The 15,492-nt window shown below is 38.5% G+C and overlaps 1 protein-coding gene across 6 annotated transcripts in view; it reads right to left on the bottom strand.

Annotated features, from left to right (window-relative positions):
* The window catches only part of HIBCH (3-hydroxyisobutyryl-CoA hydrolase), an 87,945-nt gene that overhangs the window by 6,151 nt on the left and 66,302 nt on the right, over positions 1 to 15,492 (bottom strand). For all 6 annotated transcript variants that reach the window (XM_019931519.3, XM_073807489.1, XM_073807488.1 and 3 more), the window contains one exon: positions 1,333 to 1,452. In XM_019931519.3, the coding sequence (XP_019787078.1) occupies positions 1,333 to 1,452 (120 nt within the window). The remainder of the gene's footprint in view (positions 1 to 1,332; positions 1,453 to 15,492) is intronic.

Raw genomic sequence — 15,492 nt, 5'->3', positions numbered from 1 at the left:
GCACCACCTTAGGCGGGTTACTTTACTTTTTATGCCACTGTTTCCTCATCTGTAAAGTGGAAACAATAATAGTACCTGCCTTCTACAGACAGTGTAATATTTAACTGAGAGAATGCACGTAAAGTGCCTAGCATAGTACCTACTCATAATAAACAAAAGACCTCAGCTGCCATTTACATCCTATGGAGTGACCTCAATATATGACTAATAGAGCTTAATTTATGGTTGGATGAACTATTTTGAATATCTTCACTATTTCAGGACATCGAAGACCATTAGGTATGTCTGCTTTCTAGTTATTAAACATAATGTTTCCTTTAGGCCATGAGCGTATTAATCTAAGGGTCCTCTACACATAACACAAAAGAGATAATTCTGCTTTAAAAGAGTTTATCTGGGGACTCCCCTGGTGGTCCACCAGGTAAGACTCTGTGCTCCCAATGCAGGGGGCCTGTGTTTGATCCCTGGTGAGGGTACTAGATCCCACGTGCATGCTGCAACTGAGTGTCCACATGCTGCAACTAATAAGTCGGCATGCCGCAACTGAAAGATCCCACATGCCGCAACAAAGACCCGGCACAGCCTAAATAAATAAATAATTTTTTTTTTTTTTTTTTTTTTAGAGTTTATCTGGGGGGGCTTCCCTGGTGGCACAGTGGTTGACAGTCCACCTGCCGATGCAGGGGACATGGGTTCGTGCCCCCGTCCGGGAGGATCCCACATGCCGCGGAGTGGCTGGGCCCGTGGGCCATGGCCGCTGGGCCTGCGCGTCCGGAGCCTGTGCTCCACAACGGGAGAGACCGCAACAGTGAGAGGCCCACGTACCACAAAAAAAAAAAAGACTTTATCTGTAAGAATAAATCAGTATGACTCTGAAATATTTCATGAAATCAATAATATTCTATGTGATTATTGCCTATTTTAAGTGTATCTATAATGGTATTTTCAATGCTAATCTATTAATTAAAACATATAAAAGACTAATAACTTCCCTTTGTGCATTTAGATTTAGAGAATTTATGCTTCTTGCCCAAGGTCAGAGACTATGCCTGTAAAATGGTTAAAATTTCTATTCTGAATTTCACATGAGGTTAGAGTCCTTCTTACAATTACATGCAAAGGTAACTGCTGTTTCATAAAGGCTTATTAACAATCTGTGAGCAATATTCCCACGTGCCTTAAGCTAACTGGCCTGTTGTATTTTCATAGAGTCGATTTATAGATAGTTTCAATTTTCTTGTTTATAAATTTTCTATATTTTACATGTTTTACAATGAACATATATGACTTTCATAACTAGAAAATGACAATACTTCCAAGAAGAATTCTTACCATACAAGCCTGACTCAGCCGATATTCCATAGTTAATACTTCCTGCAAGGTCTTGGACGACCCCTCCATGAGTTGCCTTAGTGTGATCTTTAGGGATGTTGGAGACATTTTATTAATTACCTATTAGAGAAAAAATTTACTAGTTTTAGCCCAATAGTTCCTTTACTGCTTATAATAAACTGAGTTTTGATATAAATCATATTAAAATTTGCTCCTTAACAATACTTTCATACAACGAAGTCTCATAAAAATAAGATTATGCCTTAGCCTAATCCTGCCAAAGCACCAAACAAAGTTTTCTAATCCGGTACAACAAAACAGATCATTCTGCAAGTGGAATAAACCCTATATCCATAACTGAAGTAACAAAGTACATCTACATTTTGTAGCCTGCCTGACATAAATTATCATCTCAACTATGTAATAAGCAAGCAGTGATTAGGCCTAAATAAAACTAATACACATCTCACAAAGCACTAATGTATCAGAGGACAGACATTTCACTTTCTAATATAAAGAAAGTGAAAGAGTAGAAATACAGTAGCTCCTCCTTCCCACTTTGTGACTCTAGAAAAGTGTCTGAACTATAGTCTTCACCTAAACATAAATCCACTTACCTTGGAAGTAAAGAGAGAGACAATAATTCAAGGTATTGTGACGTGGTCTTCTCTAGTACTTAAATATTTGATAAAATAAGAAATATAGGCCTGACTCCTTGGCTACAATGCTATGCCACTTCCTTCTGAATTTAAAGATGTTATTACTGATGTTCCAATACATGTGTATGGCTGTGAATGCAACAGCTGCTGCAGGAGGTCCCATTACATGCATATAAATCTGAGGCCTGCCCTTTCCTTTGTAATTGCAATATATAGTTTTCAGGCATGTTGTTGAGCGACTGTCTCAAAGGTATGAATTTCACTTTTTGAGTTCAAAGAACTCTCCCCACATCAAGATTCCAGGTTCTCTGTATCATCCTCAAGTCTGGCAACAGATTCAGAGAACAGACTGAGAGGGTAGGGCCGGATCTTACCAAGCAGTTGCCAGAGCTTAAATAGATGACTACTGTACAGGAAAAGTTGAGGGAAGATCAGTACCCTACCTACAGCCACAATGCTGAAGAGAAGATGAGAAGGAGAGAGAAACAATTAAGTCTTTTATGAATCTAGTTCACATTCGCAGGAACTCATGCTTCTGCCCTCAGTGCTGTATGGACACGATCCCACTCAATGCCCTGACAGAGCTCCTACTCCATGTTCTCACCTTTCTGGGTGCAGGCCACGAGGATGATGGCACCCTGCAGCAGTCCGCATACTGTGCTGGGGGCCCATCCTTTCCATAGCCAAGTAGGTAATGCGTCCATTTCATTTCCAAACCCAGTAGTTTTCTCTGGTCAGAGCAATGCTCATGTTATCACAATGAAGATCTAGAAGAACTTCATTCACAATGCTAAAAGGTGTACTTCAGGGAGGGACACAGCCACCTTCTATCTTTTCTGGTCTGCAAAAACAATGAAGCTACAATTCCCTTTCCAACAGGGCTGCGGTGTGCAAGCTCACAATTATGCACCTCACTCAGTACTACTGTTATGATTAACTGCCTGTGTCCTCAATTCTTAGTTTGGTACTTTATGTGCCATCTAGACACAAAACTCTGTCTCTCGCCATACTTCCTCACCTGGCTACCAACTAATTTCATAAGAAAGGCCACTTAAGGTCCCCAGTTGTCTGTGCTTGTGCCATATACACAAACTAGAAAAAAAAATGGGAAGAAAATTTCATTACAAAGGCTCCGTTGGTTCAGACATTTCATGAAATATTAAAAGATGTTTTCATAAGACAGATAATAGAAGAAGAAACTGTAGTCTCCAACCACTCAATATGCTGGCACTTCAGCACAGAGGCTAAGGTTTTGGACCCCAGAGTGAGACAGCTCTGAGGTGGAATCTCAGCTCTGCTGCCTCCTACATGATTGACCTTAGTTTCCTCATTTGTGAAATGAAGATGATAAATATTACCCACCTCATAAATGGCATGGCAATACAGGATAGTGCAACGTGTCAGAAAGCAAGCAAATCAAGGAAGGGAAGGAATTGAGCACATTTTCCTTAGCTCTCAGGCAAGTATGTTCACACATATGCACATTTTACAAATGAGGAAACAACACTCCTGAATTTGTCCAAGGTCACACAGAGCAGGAATCCAAACCTAAGCCAGCCAGCTCCAAAGCCTACCTCCTCATACTATATGAGGCTATAGAAGTAGTCAAGAAGGTCAAAGGCTGAAGAAACGTCAAAAAGAACAAAGATGGAGGAGAGGACATTGTGTCAGGTGAAGAAGTGAATAAAAACTTTTTTGTGGGGACTTCCCTGGTGGCACAGTGGTTAAGAATCTTCCTGCCAATGCAGGGGACATGGGTTCGAGCCCTGGTCCGGGAAGATCCCACATGCTGTGAAGCAACTAAGCCCGTGTGCCACAACTGCTGAGCCGGCACTCTAGAGCACGCGAGCCACAACTACTGAAGCCCACGAGCCACACTACTGAAGCCCACGTGCCTAGAGCCCATGCTCCACAACAAGAGAAGCCACTGCAACAAAGAGGAGCCCCCGCTCTCAACAACTAGAGAAAGCCCACGTGGCAACGAAGACCCAATGAAGCCAAAAATAAATAAATTTATTAAAAAAAACCTTGTTTGTGTAATTTCAATGGCAAAGAGGAAGACAAAGTCAGGAGAGTAGCTTGAGGAAAAACAGAGTCAAGGCAAGGCTTTTTTGTAAGGCTAGGAAAGCTTTGAAAATGATAGAAGAAAATATGCCACTAACTCAAGAAGGTAAAATTGAAGACACTGAAAGAGGGAGATGGCTGATGCAATTAGTTCCTAGAGTAGGCAGAAAAGGATGAAATAAGACCACAGATGGGGATGTTTCCCTTGACAAGGAAGTGGGACATATTAGAGCAGTGGTGGTCCCCAACCCTTTTGGCACCAGGGACTGGTTTCGTGGAAGACAATTTTTCCACGACGGGGTGGGGGGGATGTTCAGGCAGTAACACCAAGGATGGGGGATGATGGAAGGCGGCAGATGAAGCTTCGCTGGCTCGCCCGCCGCTCACCTCCTGCTGTGCGGCCCGGTTCCTAACAGGCCGAGGACTGGTACCAGTCAGCGGCCCAGGGCTTTGGGACCCCCGTGTTAGAGGAATCAAAGAAGGGATGATGGAAGAGCATTAAAGGAGCTAACATAGCTTCATTCATGATAAAGGGAACACAGACTGTTTTGGAAATTTTGATAACGATTAGGACTTGGATCTTTAGCTAAGCCAGAAATGTGTATGGATACAGCCCTGCACCCACCCATACAACTAACTGAATGGACACATTTCTGCGTATTAGAGGAACACTGGTCAGTGTTCTAACCAATTTATCTGACCCTTTAAAGATTAGTTGTCTCCTGTATATCAAATAGCCAACTTCTTTTTTCCTTTATTTTTATCAAATGATTCACATTCTCATCTCAATTCAACAATATTACTGAGCATTTATTATGCATTAGACACTTCAGGGGAGACAATAATCAACAGCACACGGTCCTTGCACTCAAAGCATTATGAGCACTATAATCACTGCCTTTTGGGTAAGAATCCTAGGAACCCTTCTTTTGGTTAAGTTTTATTTATTAAGTCCTAGGAAATCTGCCACAAAAGGAAAACTCAGGATAATGCCGCTCACCCTCTCCTCAGGAGTGCCAGAACACTCAGTAATATATAGTCTGACATGAATTATCAAGAGAAAAACAGTATTCAACAAGCCTACTGATTACAATTAGAAAACTTCTACCAAGTAGGACTCAGAGTTGACTCAAGGGCTATAACAACTATTTCTCTGATTCACTAAGTGATCTTAGAAAATGATCTCTTGAGTTCTTTCCTTTATAAAAAAGGATATCATGTATAACATTCTTTAAAAGTCTAGGCCCTGCCAGTTTTAATCTCAGAAGAAGGAACACTAACAGGAATTCAAGTAAATTTAGATCATTTTACTTTTTAAAAATGCAATAAAAAATAGAACTGATACTGACTTACATTACATACAGGGTAAAGACAATGAACAGGAAATGAGAGCTTAAGAAGCTAATTAAAGGCAACAAATTAGCTTATTCTTCATCTAACTCAAAAGAATACATAAAGGTATAGGAAAAATACAAATGGGTGTAATTTTACTCTCCTCTGAAAAATGGCTACAGCATATTTCCAATCTATTAATATATTATGAGATGAACTTTCTAATCATTCCATTAAAAAACCAAATTCACTAAGTGTAAAAACTTCGTTGAACCGTTAAAAATGCCGTCAAGATAAAAGTTTAAGTAAGCCACAGACAGTAACCACTTAAGAAGTGTTCAATGTACATTATAGAGGTCAGAGGAGAAGGATAAATCATTTGCTCATATTATACTATAGAAAATTATTTAATTTGAATAGCTGATACTTTAAAATACTTGCAAGGCACAAGAGAAATAAATCAGTGCAAAACAGGTCAAAACAAATTATTTGAAAGCATATAGAAAACAATTTTGAGTAGAAACAATGTTTTCTACGAGGGCAAATGACACTTAGAAAATAAAAAACTAGGGAATACTATAATTAGAAACACTTTATACAGTTGGATTTTTAACTTAAGAAAAATCTAAAATAGTATATCCAATCACTTTTTAAAAAGGCCGTTAAGAACATAAACATAGTTAAAACAACAGATCTCAAAACCCCAAAATAACAAACTCCTGTTCTACATTATAGTTGGTTAATGTAAAGAGTTTGTAATGAAATCTCTCATTTATGGACTGTTATGGATCTGCCCCAAATCTTCAGGACATCTTCTCCACATTTTGAACAGAAAATTTCTGTTCAATAAATGCCACCATTAAGATAGAAAAAAGGCAAGTAACAGATAGGAGGAGATATATGTAGTACATGTACTGGATAAAGGACTTAATTAGCAGAAGATAGAAATAATTCCTACAAACTAACAGTAATAATAAAAAAGATTTAATAGGCACTTCACAAGGAAGGATACCACAGCCAATAAAGGTATGAATTGATGCTCAACCCCATTAGTCATCATGGATGCAAATTAAAACCACTATGCAATGCTATTTTACATACACCAGAATGACGAATATGAAAAAGACAGATAATATCAAGTGTTGGTGAGAATGTAGAGCAACTTAGTATCCAATGTAAATTTGTACAACCATATTGGAAAACTTTTTGACAGTAACTACTAAGATCAATGTACATGCTTTAAATTAAACAGAGGCCATCTAACTGAGGTGCCCTTAATGCTTTAGTAGACTGTAAGCAAACCAAAATCTAAGCCTGTAATGCCTCAAGGTTAAAAATCGAAACCTAAGGACAGCCAATCATAAATAGCCAATTAGCCTTTCCCAACTAAAGCAACTGCTTAAGCTACAGCCAATCAACATTTCCTTGCTTTGCTTCCACCTCCTCTGCATAAAAGGCTTCCCCTAAGCTCGTATCAGTAGAGCTTTTCTTACCACTTCTGCTTTGCTGCTGCCTGATTTAGATCAAGTTTTGCTCAAAAAAACTATCAAAATTTTTTTTTTTTTTTTGCGGGCCTCTCACTGTTGTGGCCTCTCCCGTTGCGGAGCACAGCCTCCGGACGCGCAGGCTCGGCGGCCATGGCTCACGGGCCCAGCCGCTCCGTGTCATGCGGGATCTTCCCGGACCGGGGCACGAACCCGTGTCCCCTGCATCGGCAGGCGGACTCTCAACCACTGTGCCACCAAGGAAGCCCTATCAAAATTCTTAATATGCTTTAGTGTATCTTTTAACAACATGTGATGACTTTTCAGTACTACTCCTGGGTATATACAGAAATCCATATCTTTGTTAACAAAAGACACAGACAAAATTGTTCATAGCAGCATTATTTCTAACAGTAAAAACCTACAAACAACCCCAAATGTCCACGAACAGTAGAAATAAATAAATAAAATGTGATATATCACACAATGGAATAACTTAAAGCAATGAAAACAAACCACTGCTACATACAACACTGGTGAACCTCACAAATACAATGCTGAGCAAAAGACAGACAGATAACTATGATTTTATATATAACTCAAAAACAAAATCTATGGTGTTAAAAATCAGTATATGGTTAGCCGAAGGAGAGGTAATGACTGGGATGGGACTCAATAAGACATATCGAGTGCCTAATTTATTCTGGGTGTTCGTTATGTTTATGTTGTAAAAATTTTTCAGCTATACATTATAACTTTCTTGTACTTCAAAAAAAATGAATTCTTAAAATACATACACACTCAGAAAAAATTCACTGAATTCAAGCTCTTTAGTTTAACATAATAAGGCTCCTCACAGTCTGGTTCCAATCATCTTTTTGGCCGTATTTTCTGACACTTTACTCCTTGTTCCCAGCTCTGCATTCTCCTAACATTTGTCCTTTGAGTATGTGCTTTGTTCTGTCTGATATAGCCTTTGCCACTTGACAACTCATTCCCATCTTTAATCCTCTGCTCAGAGGTCTCCTCTGTGAAGCCTTTAAGACTCCTTCCCCATTTCCTGGACACCCACAATAATTTGTGCAAGCCTCTAGCTTAGTAGCACTTACCGTATTTTGTTTATGTGTCTATTCCACTGGATTGTGAACTCCCTCTGAGAACAGGTACTGAATTTTCACTTTTGAAACTCAGTGGCAGCACAGCACCTTACCCACTCATTCATCATACCTACCATGTGAAATGCTCTGTGACAGGTGTCTGGAAATACAGGAGTAAGCAAGCTTCTCAGCAGCTTATAGTCTGCTGTAGATGGCACTCAATAGAGCAAAAAGACAGGAGCAGTAGAGAGAAAAGGACACATAATGGGGACAGGGACAAGCAGGTAGAGGTCTTTATGGAATAACACTGTCATTTCTATGGTGTTCAACACTGCCACTAAATACCCGAAGCTTTGTTGTGCTGTTTTAAGGCTTAAAAGGGAACTATTTCTTAGCATTTGTCCTTGGGATTGAATGAAATTAAGTAGAAGGTAGAATTTAAGCCACAGTAAATCACATCATCTGTTATTTTAAAACCAAGCGGCATAAGCCCCTGTTATATCCTGTCTGTTAAACAGGTCTTTGATTTTTTTAACTAGTTTATATCAACTGTAGTTAAGAGTTATGTTTTGCTATGAATTGTGAATATTTTTCTAAATAATCATCTTATACATTATGCACTTATATCTATAAATCTTTTCCAGAAATGTTCAGATTGACCAAAAATACAATAGAAACACAAAATACCTAAACGAGTTGGTCTACTTCACCGAATACTGCAGCTTCACAGACATATTTTTGTTTTTAAATATTTTTTCACCATTCTGGAGGGTCATATTGTTTTAAAGAAATGGGCACTGATATTTCTTTCCTCTTATAAAAGGCTTAGAACCAGTCCAAGAAGAGTGCTTTTTGCAACCTTAAGATTTTTCCGGTAATTTCTTAAAAGCATTAACAATTAAAAAAAAATGTAAAGACAGTATCTAAAGATGCAGGTACTCCTGTTTGATGATATCCTAAATGTTCATGATAGCACTTAAGGGTCACTAAGCTCCATCAGTGGACTGGAAACTGTTTTCTCTTCCTGTCTACATAGATGGATGTATTTTCCCCTTAAGGTTTATTGTACTCTTTCCCAAAGGAACAATGCATCCATCAACACTGCCATTCAGTTACTCTTATTAATAGCAATTAACTGCACAGTGTAATAGGTACCTTCAGCAAATATAATGCCCACTTCTACAGGTCAAACTGTTTTTTAAACATAATTTGGCATATCATTTTATTTTTTAAATAATTAGTTTTACTGAGATGTAATTTACATATGATAAAATTCACTCATTTTAAGTGCATAGGTCCATAAATTTTGATAGATGTATACAGTTGTACAACTACCCCACAATCAAGATCTAGAACATTTCCATCACCCCAAAGAGTTCTACTTCCCTCAGTTCTATCCCTGGGCAGCTGATTTGTTTTCTGGGCCTACAGTTTTGCCTTTTCCAGAATTTCATAAAAATAAAATCACACAGTAGGTAGTCCTTGTGTCTGCCTTCTTTCACTTGGCATAATGCTTCTGAGATTCATCCAAGCTGTTTAATGTATCAGCTCATCCCTTTTTATAGCTGAGTATAATATTCTACTGTATGAATATACCACAATCTGTTTACTCATTCAATTAGGGATCGGATTGTTTCCAGTTTGGGGCTATTATAAAGTTACTATGGACATGTGAGTAAAGCACCTGTGTGGACAAAAGTTTACATTTTTCTTGGGTAAATCCCTAGAAGTGGGATTGTTGGATCTTACAGTAAGTGTACATTTAACTTTATAAGAAACTGCCAAACTGCGTTCCTGCCAGCAATATCCAAGTTGTAAGTGCTACACATCTTTACCAACATTTGGTGTTGGTACTGTCAACCTTTTAAATCTCAGCCACTCTAATGGATGCAAAGCAATATCTCACTGTGGTTTTAATTTGCCTTTTCCTAAAGATTAAAGATCTTGAGCATTTTTTCATGTGCTTCCTGGCCATTCATGTATCTTCTTCGGTGACATGTCTAGATTTCCCATTTTTAGTTGTGCTGTTTACATTCTTATATTGTATATGTGGTGGATTAAAGTCCTGTTATCAGATACATGTTTTACAAATACTTCCTCCCAATCTGTTGCTTCCTCATTTTTCTGATAGTGTCTTTCAAAGAGGAAAAGTGTTTAATTATAATAAAGATTTATCAATTTTTTTCTTCTGCAGTTCCAGCTTTTTGCATTAAAAAGAAAATCTTAGCTAGCCCAAGGTCACCAAGATTTTCTCCTATGTTTTCCTTTAGAGTGGTATAGTTTTAGTGCTTACATTTAAGTTCATAATACATTTTGAATTGCATATAGTGTGAAGGAGCTCAAAGCATGTCACCCCAAGATAACGCCATGTTGTCATATTGATTATTTTGAGTTAAAGGCACCTGGGAAACAATAGGTGTAAGAAGGGCACTCTGACCCTCCTTTTCTTCCTGAAAGCAGGAGATACAACCCCCATGTGAAAGGTACCCTCCCTGTGCCAGGAGGAAGGAAGCCATTCTGATCACCAGAGATAGGGAATTTGGGGCCAAGAAATCTGTACAAACTAACCTTCTTAAATTAACCCTTATCTTCCTAGTTACTTCTTCACCATTTACTACTCCTAGCCAAAAGTTATTTGCCTTGTCAATTCTTAACAAATTTATTGTTTCTTTGTCTAAAAGGTATACAAGCTTCCTGCTCTGGTCATTCTTCAGGTTTTCATTCTCTTGCACAGACAGCCATGTACATGTAAAAATTTAATAAAATTTGTATACTCTTCTCCTGTTAATCTATGTCAGTTTGATTCTTAGGCCCAGCCAGAGAACCTAAGAGGATAGAGAATTTTTTTCTCTCCTACAAGGGCAAGGTAAGAGTCAATAACTTTTTTTTTCCTTGCATATGGATATCCAATTGTTCCAGAACCATTTGTTGAAAAGACTATCTTTTCCCCACTGAATTACCTTGGGAGTTCAGAGCAAGTATTACTCTAGTATTAATTTACGCCCACTACTAAAATGTAAATCTTCTGGCTGATGGGAATATGAACACTTCCCAGACCTGTGTGAGACTTGCTAACTGTTCAGACTATTGCTTTCCTGTGACTCTTTCCCTGCTCTTGTGGAGTTTTACCCATAACACGTACAGATCAATATTCTGGAAACTCCTGCAGGAAGAAAGCTGAGTCAATCTTAGGCCTCTCTTGTTTGTTGCCCTTCTCTCAGGAATCACATGTGCTGCCTGCATTGTCCAATGTCTACAAATACTTGTTTCATACGTTTTGTCCAGTTTTCTAGTTGTTTACAGCAGAACAATTCCTGTAGCAATTTTCTTGAATATCGGTCACTTTATTTTTAAATAGTACAGTATACAGGTAATTCTCAAAGCTTACAGAAAGATTAGTAATCTTTTAAGTTTAATTTCTCGTTTTAATACTTTGCTGCTCCTCTTTCTTAAAATCTATGCCCTGGTTATCTTTCTTAGTTGTCCTATTTTTCCTCCAATTTTTCAGTGCATGAATTCTTTATAGAGGCCTGTCATAGTCTTGTATGTTAACTTCTTCAAGTAAAAACTGAGTTTCATTTACTCTTCATGAAACGAGCATTTTAAAATAAAAAAATACATAAATCTCACATTAGTGATTAGAAAGAAGAAATCCCAAAAAATCTAATAAGAGTTTTCTAGTACTGGAAAAGCAAAGTATACACCCTCTCTCTAAGCCTTTAACACAGCAGGATATCCTACATCAATAACAAGAAAACACCTAAAGACAAGTCAAAAGCAGCACTGGTTTCCCTGGCCATTTGCTCAGGACCACCTCCCTGGACACTAATTTGACTCACTGCTCTCTGCTCTTGTTTCTCTGCCTCTCTGGGCCGTGGACTTCATTCCCCAGACCTCCTAAGGACTGGTGACCCATTTAAATTCCTTCCTTGGATTAGTATCCTTGCTGAGAGTTGAGGCAAGGGAGGTCGTCTCAACCGCTTCTAACCATGATTCCTTTGATTACTGACATCTTGTAATTCTGGAAAAGAAATACTTCTCTCATTGGCCCTGAAGAACCTTCTGTACTTTGGCAAGCTTGCTAGTCTCATTACCAGAAAAGGGAGATTGAAACAGGAGAGCACTTCCTACAAGTCAACAACAACAACAAAAAACTCAATTAAAAAATGAGCAAAGAACTTAAACATATCTCCAAAGAAAATATAAATGGCCAATCAGCATATGCAAAGATGTTTAATATCACCAACCATTAGGGAAATGAAAATTAAAACCACAATGAGGGAATTCCCTGGTGGTCCAGTGGTTAGGACTCCACGCTTTCACTGCCAAGGGCACGGGTTCAATCTCTGGTAAGGGAACTAAGATCCTGCAAGCCGCGTGGCGTGGCCAAAAAACAAAAACAAAAAAAACCCACAATGAGCTATCACCCCCCAGCCATTAGGATGGCTTTTTTTTTTTTCTTTTAAAGACAGAAAATAACAAGTGTTGGCAAGGATGCAGAAAAACTGGAACCTCTGTGCACTGCTGTCAGTGGGAACATAAAATGGTGCATCTGCTATGGAAAAGAGTGTGGAAGTCCTCAACACATTAAAAATAGAATTACCGGGCTTCCCTGGTGGCGCAGTGGTTGAAAATCCGCCTGCCGATGCAGGGAATGTGGGTTCGTGCCCCGGTCTGGGAAGATCCCACATGCCGCGCGGCAGCTGGGCCCGTGAGGCATGGCCGCTGAGCCTGCGCGTCCGGAGCCTGTGCTCCGCAACGGGAGAGGCCACAACAGTGGGAGGCCCGCGTACGGCAAAAAAAAAAAAAAAAAATAGAATTACCATGTGATGCAGCAATTCCACTTCTGAGTATGTATTCAAAGAATTAAAAGCAGATATTTGTAAACCCATGTTCATAGCAGTGATATTAACAAGACCTAAAAGGTAGAAGCAACCCAAATGCCCATCAACAGATGGATGGATAAATAAAATGTGGCATAAACATACAATGGAATATTATTGAGCCTTAAAAAAAAATGAAATTCTGGTACCTGCTACAACATGGGTGAAACCTGAAACATCATGGTTAAGTGAAATAAGCTAGTCACAATAGGAAAAATGCTGTATGATTCCACCTATGCAAGCTGTCCATTGTAGTCAAATCTACAGAAAAGGAAAGCAGAATGGTGGTTGCCAGAGACTGGGAGGAGAAGGAAATAGGGAGTTACTGTTTAATGGGTATAAAGTTTCAGTTACGCAAGTTGAAAATATTCTGGAGATTGATTGCACAACAACGTGAATATACTTAACAATACTGAAATATACACTTTAAAATGGTTCGGATGTTAAGTTTTACGTTACATGTATTTGTCCACAACAAACACACACACACACACACACACACACACACACACACACACACACACACACACGAGAATACCGCAATGGGAGTCTTTGGTTAAGGTTTCTCTAATACACGCTACCCATCAGGGCATTTAAATAGCCCATTAGTTTACATGGATTGCTTGGCACCATGAACAACCTACACCAAAAGAGTGATTAAAAGGAGATTTGATGAATTCCAACCCACAGCATTATTTAAAAAAAGAAAAAAAAAGTGTATTGGAACTTAGGAGGAAAATCTAAGAAAGGACATTAGAAGCCATAAAATAAGGTATTACGAAAATTCCATCAGTTGTAAAGATGGAACTTCTTTACAACTTCCCCATATTTGTCAGTTTTTTTAGCCCGTATGTTATCCTATAGTGACTGGCAGTTAAAAATCTAAAGAAAGGATTAAAGAAAAACTGTATGTTTTTATTTAATGATAAGCAAGTATGTTGAAAAGATTAGGTCCTTCCCGATGGACAATCCTAGAGAGAAAGGAACCCCTAAGACATGGAGTAGATGGTTGCAACTTCAAACATCAATACAGACTAGATCATTGGGACCTGCAGAAGGAAGACAGGAATCCCTGAAGAGTCCACAGGGTCAGGAGCAATCCTTGAGGTTTCCTGACACAAGTGTTAGAATCTTCTTTAAAAGTTGTTCAAACATGTGATCTGCAAACCTGTCACTGAAGCACTAACAACTGTCTTCTCCTTCAGGGTTGTTTCTTGGTGTGTGTTTCTGGCTGACATAATTAAAAGAAGCCCTATTTCTAAGTCTCTGTCAGGGAAGCCTCAGTGGGAATTTCTGATCCCCACATCATGTTACTCCCAGCAGATACTAATACTGTGGAGCCACATTCATTCAACAGAGCAGGTCAACTGAATAAAAATGAAAATCGGTCCTTCCAGTGAGGGTGCTTATGCTGATCCTAGCTGTGATGGGTGGCTTGCCAAGTACCCTCTTCTGAATGCAGAATAAACATATCGCCAGAGAAACGGGAGGAAAACTGGAAGACCATCTGAGTCCTATCCCTCAGTTTTGGGGTAGGCCAGTGGTTTTAAAATAATATGGTTAGTTGCTTATCTGTACTGCTTTTATAGTATTCAATATATAGCCTATGAGGTACTGTACTGCATGACTATTTTCAAATGAAATTGCTAAGTGCATACTTAACCCTATTGCTGAAAAAACAAACAAAAACACAAACAGGAATGCTGGTTTCTATATTGCTCTGAAAACAAGAGAACCAACTTTCAAGTCAGAATCCTTGAAATATAAAATGGTTATCTACATTTATGCAAACATTACTGAAAGCTGTTAACAGTAACATTACTTTTGTGAGTTAGGGAAATATATGGCTGGTCTACTTACTCTAATTTATGCCTATCCTTGAAAGTTAATAGAATTCCAATACTAAATAAGATCCTAAGAGACAAATTAGTATTCCCTTAAGAATGAGGAAATGTTTCCATCTTCACAGGTAAGATTTAATTTAAATTTTTTGTCAGTAAGTTACCTGACAACTGAAATGCTATAACTATACCTGTAAATTGAAAAATACTACCAGATAAAGAGAAACCACCTTTTCTTTCTAGTAAAAGGAAACATACATTTTCTTTCCTTTGTCTAGAAGTCTAAAGTACCCCAAGTTTCACAGTCACATGATAGTTCCATGAATGTCAGTATCCAATATGCACTCATTTACACAAAAACAGCTTTTCTTCCGCTGTTACCAGTTGAGTCATGTTGAAGAAAGATCAAAGTGTACCTAACACTGAGAAACACTGCTTAGGACTTGGCTATGGCTGTAGATGGAGCCTCTTGTTAGTTTAGGAAGGATCACTTTCTTATTAAACCTACTGCTAAAAAGACCATATACTGATGTGTTGCACATTAAATAGAACTTACAGACTAATGTCACAACTGCAATATATTATAAGGTGACTGTTCGCCATTGATCCAACCCTTCTAATAAAAACACCCCTGAACATTTCTCCCTCAAGACAAGGAGGACTACTGGAGATGAAGCATGCTTATGAAGTCCTTCTCTGTCATAGTCAAAAAGACCTAAAAACAGCTTAGCTTTGTTATCAATATCCAGCAGGTAGACAAGGCATTTGGGTTTAGGTAAAGGTTTTGTGGAACTACTTTC

Source organism: Tursiops truncatus, chromosome 7, assembly GCF_011762595.2.
Source record: "Tursiops truncatus isolate mTurTru1 chromosome 7, mTurTru1.mat.Y, whole genome shotgun sequence".
NCBI classification, from domain to species: domain Eukaryota; kingdom Metazoa; phylum Chordata; class Mammalia; order Artiodactyla; family Delphinidae; genus Tursiops; species Tursiops truncatus.
Note: the sequence above shows the minus strand (reverse complement) of the source record. Positions and strands in the feature narration are given on the sequence as shown.